General features: G+C 45.5%; 1 protein-coding gene across 2 annotated transcripts in view; it reads left to right on the plus strand.

Moving 5' to 3' along the window:
• Positions 1-16,571, plus strand: part of ADCY1 (adenylate cyclase 1) — a 219,057-nt gene that overhangs the window by 183,701 nt on the left and 18,785 nt on the right. For both annotated transcript variants that reach the window (XM_075271083.1, XM_075271084.1), the window contains 3 exons: positions 1,103-1,229; positions 7,026-7,142; positions 8,806-8,952. In XM_075271083.1, the coding sequence (XP_075127184.1) occupies positions 1,103-1,229; positions 7,026-7,142; positions 8,806-8,952 (391 nt within the window). The remainder of the gene's footprint in view (positions 1-1,102; positions 1,230-7,025; positions 7,143-8,805; positions 8,953-16,571) is intronic.

The raw sequence follows: 16,571 nt of genomic DNA on the forward strand, positions 1-16,571 counted from the left end.
CACTGTTGAGCAAAAGGGTATTGCTATTAAAATTTTAAACTCTTATCACTCCAAATTGTTTCACCATAGAAATACTGAACTCTGCGCACATTGGCACAGATTTATTAAGACTGGCATTTTGTACTCAAATGTACTTTTGTCCTTAATAAAGGCACCAAGAGGTGCAGGGCATGGTTGATTTATGAAGAGACTTTGACACTAAAATGGAAGTCTATGCCAGTTAGGAAATGGTGTAAGTTGCAATTATGACTTAGTTTAGATTTCAATTAGAACCATCAGAAAACTGGCATGGGTTCTAATAAATATTTTGGCATTTCCATCCACGTTCACCCAATAGGTTCAGAATGGTCAGAATGAGGCGCTTCAAAACAGATCCCATTGACTTCAATGGGTGGCGGCTTACGCGCACTACTCATTGAAATCAATGAGTTACAAAACCTCCCATTGATTTCAATGTGTAGCGCGTGTAAGCCGACACCCATTGAAGTCAATGGGATCTGTTTTGAAGCGCTGACTCTGACACGTGTTTTCGTGTCAGAGTGAGCGGCGCGTTACTCAGTGGGAACGGAGCCTAACAGTAATAAGCCTAATTGACATCAGCAATGGTGAGAACTAAAGGATAAATTTTAACTCCAGAATCAGTTGAGTTGGAGGTGGAGATGGTGGTATCAGGAGCTGGAACCTGGTTGCTTACTTTTATGCTATTTTTTTTTTTATAAATGACCTATACTCCAAGTTTATTTTCTTTAGAGAGCAATCTTCTTAAAACTGAATTGTAAAAAATCTGATAATTAAATCCATATTCAGAAATGGCAATTTGTTCTACTCTAGCTTTCCAGTGTGAAAGCCAAAAAGTTATTTTTTACTTATTTACACATAGTGGGAAAATCTGCTTTGATTTTAGGACATATTGCAGATATTTATATCAACAGCATGCCATATGTTGTGATTTGTATGACATATCTGCTGCATGTTTCACTCCTTGCAATAAAGAGATATGTACACAGAATATTCACAGCAATATATGCATGTAACACTGGCTTGTTATATCTGTATTATTTGTATCTTGACAGTATTTGTTTTGTTTTTCTTTATTTTAAAGGCGGGGATCATTTTATATGCGAGGTTATGAACCTATTCTAGCCATTTTGCTGTTTTCTTGTGCTTTAGCACTTCATTCTAGACAGGTGGACTTGAAATTACGCTTGGACTACCTCTGGGCTGTGCAGGTAACCTTTGAGGTTTTGCTATTTTACAAAAGGCATAGCATAATATGTACTGCCATTTTATATGAAACAAAAGAAAAGTGTGTTATTCACTTGCTGACTCTTACATATAGGCACTAAAGGGGGATAGTTTGTTGATAACTGCATATAAAGCAGCTAGCAGTAGCAGTAAGGCTGAGTTCACACTGAGTTTTTTGGTCAGGAATCCGCCTCAAAATCAGCCTCCAAAAAAGCCTCCCAATAGAGTTTTTAGTAATCCTATCCTTACTGGGAGACACATATTCTAATTATAGTTCTACATTGTCTAATCTATTCTGTTGATGATACTTTTTAAGATACACATAGTCCCTGAGATTTACTATTGTGGTTACCATTATCTGCCATGCTGTGAATTTGATTTTATGAATACCAAGATCAAACAATGGCCTCAACAGTCTCTGGAAGAGAACCAGTGGACAGTCCTTTTAACATCTGGAATCAGCCACCATGATAAATCTAGCTCATTTTTAGACTGCCTGTCTAAATTTACACTGTTGAATTATTAGAAAATATAGGCCTGTATTTTAAAAACTTCACAGTTTTACGGTTAATCATATCAAAGCAGTAAAGAAGAGTTTGAACAGCTTTTTTACCCTGAGATTAAAAGGATTGGATATTGAAATTTCATCCCCCCCCAGTCTTATACATTGATCTAATGCTTCTCAGCAAAATTTGCAAAAATGAACACAAGGTTCTTAGTATACATATTTATCAAGGTGCATAAGCTAGAGGAGCCACTTCATGGCGACCTCTATAGAGACATGGACCCGGGCAGATGACGAGTCCCTAACACCCATGGGCTACAAGGAACTCTCAGTGCCCGCCCAGAAAAATAAGACCACCAAACATGGCCGCCACTCAGGAGGCATACTAATATGGTACAAGGAGGAGCTCAATGAACACGTAAAAGCTACCAAACGTGGAACCAATCACATATGGATAAAAATAAGCAGCTCCATCCTCAGCGGCCAGCAGGACATCTATCTCTGTGCAGTATATATGCCCCCACCAGGGTCTCCCTACCACGACCCCGACACTTACGAGGTCCTACAAAGGGAAGCCGTCCACTTCCAACCCAAAGGCAGAGTACTAATATGCGGAGACCTGAATGCAAGGACAGGCACAGAGATAGACTACCTGCCTCCTGACGACAACCCACATACGCACGGTAGTGAGATCCACCATCCAGAACCCACACAGACAAGAAGAAACAGCCAAGACAGAATTGTCAACAAGAGTGGGAGACAACTGCTGAACATGTGCCGAAGCCTAGGACTGTACATAATAAACGGACGTACCACAGGCGATCCCAGAGGACGCTTCACACTAAACTCTCAAGTGGGCAACAGCGTGGTGGACTATGCCATTACAGACGCAGACCTGTCAGACATTGAAGACTTCACAATCGCACCTGACTCCCATCTATCAGACCACAACCAGATCCTACTATACATGAGAACCAGGAACAAAACACCCACACATGAGCCCCAACAGTCCGGCCTCTACAACCTACCAAGACATTTCAAATGGGCCAACCAACAGGCCATAGAATATAGCAACGCAACCAACCGACCCGAAATCAAGACACTGCTCACAAACTTCCATACAAACACCTATCAGCCAGACCAACAGGGAGTCACCAGCGCTGTGAAGGATCTCAAGTACATCCTACAGACCACAGCAGAACTAGCAGGCCTGAAACAAACCAAACCAATAAGACAAACCAACAAACAGTCCCACAAATGGTTCGACAGCGACTGCAGAGCACTATGCCATACCCTAAGAAGAGCCTCCAACCAAAAACACAGGGACCCCAACAACAAGGAGGTGAGGGAAGCCTACAACAATCTATGCAAGCAATACAAAGGCACCCTCAGGGAGAAGAAACAGAGGTACCTCTCCCACAAAATAGAGCAACTAGAGGACTCCCTCCAGGACAGCTCATTCTGGGAGACCTGGCACCACATGGGCACAAAGCCCAAGAAAAACTCTCTCCACATCCAAAATGGCAATATCTGGCTCAACTACTTCAGAGGTCTCTACAAAAACATCCCAGAAGAAGAACTAACCCCAGAACAGCAACAGATAATCACCAAACTGAGGGACATGGAGAAAGTCATCAAAGACTTCCAGAACCCTCTGGACTCGCCAATCACCATAAAAGATATACAGGAAAGAATTGCCCTGCTGAAAGGCAAAAAGGCCAGTGGCCCTGACGGCATCCTACCAGAGATGATCAAATACAGCCCTCCAGCAATACACGCGGCACTGGCAAAGCTATTCACCCTCGTGCTCAATGCTGGACACTTCCCCGAAGACTGGAACAAAGGGCTCATAACCCCCATCTACAAGAATGGGGACCAATATGACCCCAACAACTACAGAGGGATCTGCGTCAGCAGCACGCTGGGGAAACTGTTCAACAGCATCATCAATAACAGAATCCTCACCTTCCTCACACAACACGGGGTCCTCAGCAAGAGCCAAGCAGGGTTCATGCCAAACCACCGCACCACAGACCATATCTACACCCTGCACAGCCTCATCAAGACGCACGTCCACAACACCAGAAGAGGCAAGATATTCGCCTGCTTCGTGGACTTTAAGAAGGCGTTTGATTCAGTATGGCACCCAGGCCTACTTCTAAAACTCCTAGAGAGTGGAATAGGAGGAAGAACGTACGACGTCATCAAGAGCTCCTACACCGGAAACCAGTGCAGTGTGAAGGTGAATGGGAAAAGGACCGCATACTTCCAACAGGCCCGAGGGGTCAGACAAGGCTGTAGCCTGAGCCCAACGCTCTTCAACATCTATATCAATGAACTGGCTACAGCCCTGGAGGCCTCATCAACCCCAGGCCTCACCCTGAACAATCGAGAGGTGAAGTTCCTGCTGTATGCCGATGACCTCCTACTCCTGGCCCCCACCAAGAAAGACCTCCAAGAAAGCCTGTCAGTGCTGGAAAAATTCAGCACCACATGGGCCCTACCCATCAACCAGAAGAAGACCAAAATCATGGTATTTCAGAAGAAGGGCCAAAACAAAGCCTCCACCACCCCACAATTCACACTGAATGGCTCCACACTGGAGAAAACCAACAGCTACATAGAAACCCTGAAAGCAAAAGCCTACAGAACCTTCTACGCCATCAGAAGACAACTGTACCACCTCAAACCACCGGTGAGGGTCTGGCTGAAGATATTTGACGCAGTCATCTCCCCGATCCTTCTCTATGGCAGTGAGGTTTGGGGCCCAGCCACCTACCCAGACCAGTTAAAGTGGGATTCCAGCCCAACAGAGAATTTCCACCTGGAGTTCTGCAAATACCTGCTCCATGTCCATCGCAACACCACCAACATAGCCTGCAGGGCAGAGCTAGGCAGACTCCCCCTATGGCTCACCATACAGAAGAGGGCGCTAGCTTTCCAGGCACACATCCAGGTGAGCAAGCCCGACTCCTACCACCACCAAGCATGGCTAAGCCACCCAAGCAAACCAGACATTCAACAACCAAACAACAGCCAACCACCAAACCAAAAACACCAACAGATGATAACCAAGGCCGAAATAAAGGCGACCACAGAGGCAAATAGAGAGCGGTACATTGAAGAATGGAAAAACGAAATAAATAACTCCAAGAAACTCACCGTGTACCAATCCCTACAAAGGGACTACACCATGGCCACCTACCTGGAGAGAATACGCCACCCCAAGCACAGACAGACCCTGAGCCGGTACAGACTGAGCGCCCACAACCTAGAGATAGAGACGGGGCGATACAGGCAGACGTACAAGCCACGGGAGAAGAGACTGTGCCAGCACTGTGACCAGGGGGTCCTAGAAGACGAGACCCACTTCCTGCTACACTGCACCAAATACTCAGCTGTGAGGGCCGTCTACTACCAAAGACTCTCTGCCCACATCCCAGACTTCATATCTGCAGACGAGAAGAGGAAACTCTACATTCTACTGGGAGAAGAAGAGGCCACTGTGGAGATCGCTGCCCAATACGTGTCCAGCTGTCACCAAATAAGAGGAAGATGAGACTCCACGGACTGTTATATTTATCCCAAAACACCCGCCCCACCCCACCCCACCCCACCTCCCCATATAGCAGTCACCAACGAAGAGGAAGATGAGACTCCACGGACTGTTATACCCCAAACCAACCGCCCCACCCCACCTCCCCATATAACGGTCACCAACGAAGAGGAAGATGAGACTCCATGGACTGTTATACCCCAAACCACCCACACCACCCCCACCACTCACCCACCCGAGTCCAACTCTCCCCCCCCCCACTCTACTAGCTTTGGCAATGCCAAATATCTATTCGGACGTGCCAATAAAGCTTTTTTGATTTGATTTGATTTGATATTGTGGGTCCCTACTCTATTGGGTGTGGTGCTGCACAGCCACCACCACCACTGCAATTCAGCACCCACAGGGGGAGCGACTCAGTGGTCCAGCAGCATCCTTGCTGCCAGACCAAGCCTCCAGGCTCTGGACAACACCACCCCACAGGCACGACGCCACAGGAGCGCTGCACCATGTGACTGCACCACTGCCTCTTCAACGCATCTTCATCCAAAAGCGCCAAATGCGCAGTCGGCGCTTTCGGATGAAGACATGGCGAAAAGGTCTCGAGGTCTCGAGAAGATGGAGGGTGTTGCTGGAGAGTCTTCAGGCAGCACAGGGGACGTCAACTTATAGGATTCCTTTAAAAACACCTGGGCCAAATGGGGGAAAGTGCTGGTACCAAGTGACATCTGTTCAAATGGTTCAGTACTGCATAGTATTTCCTGTGGTGTTTTTCCTGTGGGGTGGGGTGGCGTGGCCCAGAGCCTTGGGGCTAGGTCTGGTGGCTAGGGTGTTACTGGACCACTAAGTTGCGTTCCCTGTGGATGCTGAATTGCAGCGGTGGTGGTCATTGTGCAGCGGCGCACCCAGTAGAGTAGGGACCCACTATACAGAGGTCACCATGAAATGGCTAGTGGCTTATGCACCTTGTCAATATGTATATTAAGAACCTCATATTCATTTTTGTATATTTTGTTTGAAAAGCATTAGATCAATTTATAAAATTGGCATGTGCGGTCCATATCTTTTTTTTTTTTTTTTTCTCTAAGTGTATACTGAAGTTATACCATTTTTAATGGCTCTCTAGATCTCTGCTTGTTGTCTTTGACTAAGCTCACATCTGTGCCGGAGTCTCCATTAGAGAAGCCATCGCAGAAACTGCCAAAAATCTGCAGAGGGAAAAGTCCTGTGTGAAGAACAGTAAAGAAAAGGATAGTAGATCCCAATAAAGTCAATGAGATCCACCAATGTCAGCATGTAACCACTATTTTAGCGCTCCAGCACTCTGTCGTTGTGGTCCCCCAACAGATCCAAATGATGGAGAACCCGGTGCAGATGAGAACCTAGCCTTTCTTTGTTTACTTACAGTTGTTAAAAATCAATGCATGGTCATGTGATGGGCACTGAAGAGCACAGCATGTTACAGTCAGAACTCAGTTATCAGACGTGTCTTGTAACAAGCAGTGCACCTTTGTGTCTCCCATATGATCATGGACTCGCCATCACATGACCATAGACTGATTTTTATCTAGTGGAGGTAAACCAAGGAAAAATTTGTATTTTATGTATCTAAATTGTGAATTTCAATATTAACAGTATATAGTAAAACATTGTACGAATTGATCTTTCATAAAGTAGCACAGCATTACCAATGTGATATGTGGTTGATTTGTGTTACAGGCAGAAGAGGAGAGAGATGACATGGAGAGAGTCAAATTAGATAACAAGAGAATTCTCTTCAATCTCCTGCCAGCACATGTTGCACAGCATTTTCTAATGTCTAATCCAAGAAATATGGTACAATTCATATGCTAATACATTCATATCATGAAAAATGTATGGTACATCAAACATGCAATAATTATCAGCATTCTTATCGTCTATGTGCAGATGTAGTGTCTGAAGTTAAGGGAGGGGGTTACATGTAACACTATAAAGGGGTCCTTGTTCCCAGTTATACTGTTGTAGCACTCTCTTAGTATAATATATTATTCATCCCCTCTTTCTAGGAAATGCTGATTTTATCTTCCTTGAAGAATAAACATTCTTCGTGTTGTCAGATTTAGAATTTTGTGCCATTCATTATGTTGCATAAATAATATGTTGCCTTTTCTCTGTGGGTTGTAATGGTTGGGATTGGAGATTTAATCTCTTAGATGCCACAGCCATTGCTAACTGCAGAATCTAAGTAGTTTACAGAGTGAGGGGTTTTCTGTGCACTTGATCGGCTTCTCCATGCCATGATTACATCCTGCCTATGAGTTACTATTGCAGCTGGAAGCCTTACAATGACTCCTAGGTTTGCCATGTATAGAAGCTTATTAGTCCCCAAGCGGAACTAAAATAAATTGGGAAAAAAATAAAAAGAAATCCAAGCTATAAAGTTATCGGACCTACACAATGATCGCTGTTAAAAAAATATATATATATACAAATCTATGCTAACATTGCAGTTTTTTATTTATCTTGCCTCCCAAAATATGAACTAAAAAGCTATCCAAAAATTGTATATACCCCAAAATGATATGGATAAAATCTACAAATCATCCCTCAAAACATCTCACAGTTTAGATGCTTACTATTGGCATATTTGAGAGATTAAATGTGTATTCCTATACTCAAAGATCCTATCCATACTGCTAGCTTATGTACATTCAAGAGTTTTCCCTAAATACATTGCTTCGTTTGCTACCCTGTTTCCCCGAAAATAAGACATGTTCTTATAATTAATTATCTAACAAAATATATGACCTTTCTTATTTTCGGGGGATGTTTTATGCAGCGGCTGGAGCGGGGAACAATCGGCAAACAAAGCGGGGAACAATTAGCGGAGTGCCGGCATGACTGCCGATTGTATGTGATCCAGAAGGTGAAGGGGGGGGGGGTATCTTATTTTCGGGGAAACAGGGTATGTGAAATTATTCCTCCCATTGCTTACATATCGTTGTCAAGGAACCCAACCTGTTCTATCTCCTTATTTAATCTTATAGGACACATGAAGTGACTTACTGCTCTTTGAATGGTAGGGGGGTTGAGTTCTCTATATTACATTCAGAGCTCTTATTTACCAGGCAATCAGGTCAGCTAATTATAGTTTGCTGATAAAGGCTCAGACTGCGACAATATCTCTCTGTGTACATACAAGGATAACATTAAGTTTCCTGCAAGTCTGTTGTCTGTCCTGGTAAGTTCTCCAAACCTGTGTAATTTAATAGATGTTTACTTTGCATATTCGATCTGCATTATTTTAGATTTCTAGTAATCATAATAAATAATCTCATGGTAAAGGCAATGTCTATAGGTTCCCCTTAAGCTTACACAATTTGCTTGCTAGTCTTGTGAACATTCAAGTGATTGGTTGAAACTTTTGAAAATTTAGCTTTGTTGTTGGTATGTAACTGATACTTTAGAAATAATTGGTATTGCCTTAAATAGCTATGTTTTTTTTTTTTCTATCCAGGATCTTTATTACCAATCTTATTCACAAGTCGGTGTTATGTTTGCCTCCATTCCTAATTTTAATGATTTTTACATTGAACTTGATGGCAATAATATGGGAGTGGAATGTTTACGACTTCTTAATGAAATAATTGCCGATTTTGATGAGGTAAGCAGTATATATTTATTTGTGATGTGTGAATAAAATACTCTTTTTCTGCTAGTATTAAACATTTAAAACATAGTGGGATGGAACTCATCAAGAACTTCATAGCTTGCCAATGCAATAATAAGGACTGCTAAATATGAAATATACTTAAATAAAGCCCCCTGCTTGCTCCCAAATCATGCCAAAGCTGATTTGGCTTTCAGGGTTTTGGAAAAGCTAGGTAGCATATCATGTGCAACTGTGTTGGAAAGTTCTGAATACTACATGTATCTAAATAAATCCTACTCCTTGCCACATATCATGTCAGATCTGCTTTTCAAGGGTCACGGAAAAGCTGGGTAGTGTACCAGGTAATGTTGTATTAGGGACTGTTGCATTATGAGTATATAATATAAAATTTATAAAATATAAAACACTTATAAAATATAAAACACATCATAAAATGCTGTAATAGGAACTTCTGAGTACTAACTACCTATATTATTCCCCCTCCTAGCTCCCATAATTGTTAAATAACTTGCCAGATATGTCGTTCAGGATCGCAGATAAGCTGGGTAACAAGCCATGGTTAGCTATAAGACTGCTGAATCCAAATTTACCTAAATAAACCTTACTCCTCACTCTTTATATATGTCATGCCATGTCAGACTTTTCCTATCAGAGTCCTGAAAAGGTGGGTGATATATGAGATACTGTTTTATTAGGGACTGCCAAGTATTAAATATAACTAAGCAAACCCTCCCCCTTGCTCAGTAATTGTTCCTTAACTTGACAGGTGTAATACAGATTGTTCCTGAAGCAAAATCTACCTCCAACCCTCTTTCTATGTTACGATACAACTAATTAGTTTTGCCTTTCAAGAATCTGGGAAAGCTGGGTGATGTGTACAAAGTAGATGAAAACCACACATCTGTAACATATTGCATACAGTTTGTGAGAGGGTGAGGCTTAGCTCCCATTCAGTCTAATGACTGTATTGGAGCTAAGACCAGCCCCTCACAAACTTCCAACTTCCTTTGATATCTAGCGTGTGCTTGTAGCTGATCTTCGTCAGGTAATAGCACTGTACTGAGACAGGAAACATTGTCTGCCCAATCTACACCCACGTGTGTGTGTATATATATATATATATATATTATATATAAATACACACACACACACACACACACACATCACGCGTTGTTGGAATCTAATTAAACCGTATATGTTTGGATGTCATGATATGTGTCAGTGATTTAAATATTAACCCCTTCCCGCTGCAGCCATTTTTAATTTTGTGTCCCTGACCTTGCTAAGCATTTTCCCTGCTCTTATATTGTATTTTCTGACCTCTGCCTTTTGGCTTTTTTTTTTTTACTACTCTTTTGGATTGCGATTTGATACTGTTTTGTCTCTCTGGTATGACTTTAAAAAGATGTTCAGTAGATGGGGTGTGAAAACACTAATCTTCAGGAAGACCAATTTTCATCGTCTGAGGGAGGGGCTTACTAGCATAACTTGAGAAAAAAAATTGTGTAGAGAACACAAACTAAATGAGACATTTTCAAAATCATTCTAAAAACCTTGCAGTTCCTGCAAGATGAACGCATTGAAGCTATGGACTGGCCCGGCCTTTCCCCAGACCTGAATCTGATTGAGCACATCTGGGACATCTTGTCTCGCTCCATCCACCTTCAAGTTGTACCATAGACTGTACAGGAGTTGGCAAATGCTTTAGTCCAGGTCTGTAAGGAGATCCCTCAGAAGACCATCCGCAACCTCATCAGGAGCATGCCCAATTGTTGTAGGGAGGTCATACAGGCACGAGGAGGCCACACACACTACTCAGCCTCATTTTGACATGTTTCTAGGACAGTACATCAAAGTTGGGTCAGCCTGTAGTGTGTTTTTCCACTTTAATTTGGGGTGACTACAAATTCAGGCCTCCATTGAGTAATAAATTTGATTTCCATTGATGATTTTTGTGTGATTTTGTTGTCATCACATTCAACTTTGTACAGAACAGAGTATTCTTTGAGCAGTGTATATATATATATATATATATATATATATATATATATATATATATGTATACATAGCAACCACTTCTAACCCATATTAGAAAAAAAACTGTTACAAAAAATTGAGCAGAGATACTGATCAGTAACATATGTCACTGACCAATGCTCAGTGGCAGCCGAATGCACACAAGAAATGGCTTGTATGCTATAAAAAATGTAAAATAAAAATATACTTCAGTAAATAAAAAGACCCTGTGCAGAAGTTACCTAAAATTTATTGATATATATGCAGAGAGAAACTTCTATCTATATACAGTCATGACCTTTAATGTTGGCACTCCTCAAATTTCTCCAGAAAAAAAAAATTTCTCCCAGAAAATTGCAATTACACATTTTGTCATACACATGTTTATTTCCTCTGTGTGTATTGGAACAACATAAAAAGCAGAGAAAAAAAGCCAAAAGTAATATAATTTCATGCATAACTCCAAAAATGGGCTGGATAAAATTACTGTCAGCCTTAAGTTAAAGAGGATCTTTCATGTCCTTGGGCACAAGCGGTTTTGTATACCGCTAGAAAGCCGACAGTGCACTGAATTCATGGATATCTCTATGAGAATGTAATACTGGGTGGGGGCCGCTGTGGAGAACGTAATACTGTGTGTGGGCCACTGTGGAGCATGTAATACGGTGTGGGACCACTGTGGAGCACGTAATATGGTTTGGGGGCTACTGTGGAACACATAATACTGTTTGTTTGTTTAATATTGTTTGCATGCCGGGCGCTGCACTGCTCACTCACCGTATTCTTGATAACTGCAGTTGTGGGTACTAAAGCTATATCCCTTTCAAGTTTCTGAGATATCGCTGCAGCACCCGTAACCACCATCATCAATAATTTCCTCTAGGGAAGGGGTAGGGGGCCCAGGACAAAAGTTTGCACCTGGGCCCACAAGACTTTAGTTACGCCACTGGATAGTGTGCTAACCCAGCATCCTGAATGGAATACACTGACAGTGTATTCCCGTATACCCTATATATACACCCCAAATCCCCGTTCCAACGGTGTGCCCCCCCACCTTCACCCCAGAAATACCCTGCAAGTCCCCTAGCAATAGAATTGGGGCTATATACACCCACTATTTTTGCTACTGCCATATAGTGCCATTGTCTGACTGGGAATTCAAAGAATATATTGGGTTTACAAATACCCTCATTTCTTGCTACTGCCATATAGTGCCATTGTCTGACTGGGAATTCCAGGAATATATTGGGTTTACAAATACCCTCATTTCTTGCTACTGCCATATAGTGCCAGTTTCTGACTGGGAATTCAAAATGCGCAAGGCTCCCGGAAAGGGACGTGGACGAGGCCGTGGGCGAGGTCGGGGGAATGGTTCTGGGGAGCAAGGTAGCAGTGAAGCCACAGGGCGTCCCGTGCCTACTCCTGTGGGGCAGCAAGCATTGCGCCACTCCACAGTGCCAGGGTTGCTTGCCACATTAACTAAACTGCAGGGTACAAACCTTAGTAGGCCTGAGAACCAGAAACAGGTCTTGCAATGGCTGTCGGATAACGCTTACAGCACATTGTCCAGCAGCCAGTCAGACTCTGCCTCCTCTCCTCCTATTACCCAACAGTCTTGTCCTCCTTCCTCCCAAAATTCCCAAGCTTCACAGAACAATAACCCCAACTGTCCCTGCTCCCCAGAGCTGTTCTCCGCTCCTTTCATTGTCCCTCAACCTGCCCCTCCTCGTCGCGATTCCACGAACCTAACAGAGGAGCATCTGTGTCCAGATGCTCAAACACTAGAGTCTCCTCCATCTCCGTTCGATTTGGTGGTGGATGACCAGCAACCCACCCTCATCGATGACGATGTGATGCAGTTGCCGTCAGGGCATCCAGTTGACCTCCGCATTGTGCGGGAGGAGGAGATGAGACAGGAGTTGGAAGAGGAAGTGGTGGATGATGAGGACACTGACCCGACCTGGACAGGGGGGATGTCAAGTGGGGAAAGTAGTGTGGATGTTGAGGCAGGTGCAGCACCAAAAAGGGTAGCCAGAGGCAGAGGTCAGCAGCTTAGGCGAAGCCAGGCCACACCCGGAATCTCCCAAGATGTTCCAGTTCGTACCCAGCCCCGAAAAACTCCCACCTCCCCGCATCAAGGAATGCGCCGAGGACAGATATAGTGTTGTCTGCACAATTTGCCTCTCGAAATTGATTAGGGGCTCTGAGAAGAGCAACCTGTCCACCACTTCAATGCGCCGTCATTTGGAATCCAAGCACTGGAATCAGTGGCAGGCAGCAACGGCAGGACAAAGGCCGCCTGCCATTCACGCCACTGCCTCTGCCACTGCCACTGCTGACTGTGCTGGCGATGCACTCCAGAGGACGATCCAGGACACCACTTCATCTGCTTCCGCCACTTTGTTGACTTCTTCCTCATCCTCCCCTGTTCCTGTCTTATCTCCTTCTCCTGCACCATCAAAGGCACCATCAGGCGCTTCTTTACAACAACCCACCATCTCTCAGACATTGGAGCGGCAGCAGAAATACACTGCTAACCACCCACACCCAAGCCTTGAACGCCAACATCGCTAAACTGCTGGCCCAGGAGATGTTGGCGTTCCGGCTTGTTGAAACTCCCGCCTTCCTGGACCTGATGGCAACTGCGGCACCTCGCTATGCCGTCCCTAGCCGTCACTACTTCTCCCGGTGTGCCGTCCCCGCCTTGCACCAGCACGTGTCACTCAACATCAGGCGGGCCCTTAGTTCCGCGCTTTGCACAAAGGTCCACTGACCACCGACGCGTGGACAAGTGCATGCAGACAGGGACGCTACATTTCACTGACGGCACACTGGGTGAATGTAGTTGAGGCTGGGACTGCTTCCCAAACTGGCCCGGTGTACCTCGTCTCCCCGCCTAACATTCCTGGCAGGGACACGAGAAGAACACCCCCCTCCTCCTCCACCGCCTCCTCCTCCGCCACCGCCTCCTCCTCCGCTGTTAGATTGACCCCAGCTACGAGTTGGAAACGTTGCAGCACTGGCGTTGGTAGACGTCAGCAGGCCGTGCTGAAGCTGATCAGCTTGGGGGACAGACAGCACACTGCCTCCGAGGTGAGGGATGCCCTCCTCGATGAGGCGGCAATATGGTTTGAGCCGCTGCACCTGGGCCCAGGCATGGTCGTTTGTGATAACGGTCGGAACCTGGTAGCAGCTCTGGAGCTTGCCGGACTCCAACATGTTCCATGCCTGGCCCACGTCTTCAACCTAGTGGTGCAACGTTTCCTAAAGAGCTACCCCAATGTTCCAGAGCTACTGGTGAAAGTGCGGCGCATGTGCGCCCACTTTCGCAAGTCGACAGTAGCCGCTGCTAGCTTAAAATCTCTCCAGCAACGCCTGCATGTGCCACAACACCGGCTTTTGTGCGACGTCCCCACATGCTGGAACTCAACGTTTTAGATGTTGAATAGAGTGGTTGAGCAGCAGAGACCTTTGATGGAATACCAGCTACAAAACCCTAGGGTGCCACAAAGTCAGCTGCCTCAGTTTCTCATCCATGAGTGGCCATGGATGAGAGACCTTTGTGACATCCTACGGGTGTTTGAGGAGTCCACAAGGAGGGTGAGCTCTGAGGATGCGATGGTGAGCCTTACAATCCCGCTCTTGTGTGTTCTGAGAGAATCCCTGATTGACATCAGGGATAACTCAGATCACACAGAGGAGTCAGGGATAGCATCCGATCCGTCACAGCTGGAGAGTAGGTCCACACATCTGTCCGCTTCATCGCGTTTAATGGAGGAGGAGGAAGAAGAGTTGTCCGATGATGTGATGGTGATACAGGAGGCTTCCGGGCAACTTTGAATCGTCCCATTGTTGCAGCGCGGATGGGTAGACATGGACGATGAGGAGGAAATGGAGATTGAACTTTCTGGTGGGGCCAGAGGAGTCATGCCAACTAACACTGTGGCAGACATGGCTGAGTTCATGTTGGGGTGCTTTACAACCGACAAGCGTATTGTCAAAATCATGGAGGACAACCAGTACTGGATCTTTGCTATCCTTGACCCCCGGTATAAAAACAACATCTCCTCTTTTATTCCGGTAGAGGGGAGGGCCAATCGCATCAATGCTTGCCACAAGCAATTGGTGCAGAATATGATGGAGATGTTTCCAGCATGTGACGTTGGCGGCAGGGAGGGCAGTTCCTCCAGTAGGCGACCAAGTTCTCACCGGTCCACACAAACGAGGGGCACACTGTCTAAGGTCTGGGACACCTTGATGGCACCCCCTCGCCAAAGTGCCGCCACGGAGGGTCCTAGTGTCACCAGGCGTGAGAAGTATAGGCGCATGTTGCGGGAATACCTTTCCGACCACAGCCCTGTCCTCTCCGACCCCTCTGCGCCCTACACGTATTGGGTGTCGAAGTTGGACCTGTGGCTTGAACTTGCCCTATATGCCTTGGAGGTGCTGTCCTGTCCTGCCGCCAGCGTCCTATCTGAGAGGGTGTTCAGTGCAGCCGGTGGCATCATCACTGACAAGCGCACCCGTCTGTCAGATGAGAGTGCCGACCGGCTCACTTTGATAAAAATGAACCACCACTGGATAGAGCCTTCATTTTTGTGCCCACCTGTGTAAAGCACCCCAACATGAAACTCCATGTCTGTGCTCAACCTCTCCAATTCCTCTGCATCCTCATACTCATCCACCATAAGCGTTGCACAATTCTGCTAATACTAGGCTCCCTCCACCCTGATTTCCCCCAACTCTGCTGGTTAGAGGCTCCCTCCACCCTGATTTCCCCCAACTCTGCTGGTTAGAGGCTCCCTCCACCCTTATTTCCCCCAACTCTGCTGGTTAGAGTCTCCCTCCACCCTGATTTCCCACAACTCTGCTGGTTAGAGGCTCCCTCCACCCTGCTTTTCCACAACTCTGCTGGTTAGAGGCTCCCTCCACCATGAATTGGTCCAAACTGGGCTGTTTAGAGGCTCCCTCCACCATGAATTTGGCCTAACTGGGCTGTTTAGAGGCTCCCTCCACCATGAATTTGGCCTAACTGGGCTTTTTAGAGGCTCCCTCCACCATGAATTGGTCCAAACTGGGGTTTTTAGAGGCTCCCTCCACCATGAATTGGTCCAAACTGGGGTTTTTAGAGGCTCCCTCCACCATGAATTTGCCCAAACTGGGCTGTTTAGAGGCTCCCTCCACCATGAATTGGTCCAAACTGGGATTTTTAGAGGCTCCCTCCACCATGAATTGGTCCAAACTGGGCTGTTTAGAGGCTCCCTCCACCATGAATTTGGCCTAACTGGGGTTTTTAGAGGCTCCCTCCACCATGAATTGGTCCAAACTGGGGTTTTTAGAGACTCCCTCCACCATGAATTGGTCCAAACTGGGGTTTTTAGAGCCTCCCTCCACCATGAATTTGCCCAAACTGGGCTGTTTAGAGGCTCCCTCCACCATGAATTTGCCCAAACTGGGCTGTTTAGAGGCTCCCTCCACCATGAATTGGTCCAAACTGGGGTTTTTAGAGGCTCCCTCCACCATGAATTGGTCCAAACTGGGGTTTTTAGAGGCTCCCTCCACCATGAATTGGTCCAAACTGGGGGTTTTAGAGG

This window comes from Leptodactylus fuscus, chromosome 4, assembly GCF_031893055.1.
Source record: "Leptodactylus fuscus isolate aLepFus1 chromosome 4, aLepFus1.hap2, whole genome shotgun sequence".
NCBI classification, from domain to species: domain Eukaryota; kingdom Metazoa; phylum Chordata; class Amphibia; order Anura; family Leptodactylidae; genus Leptodactylus; species Leptodactylus fuscus.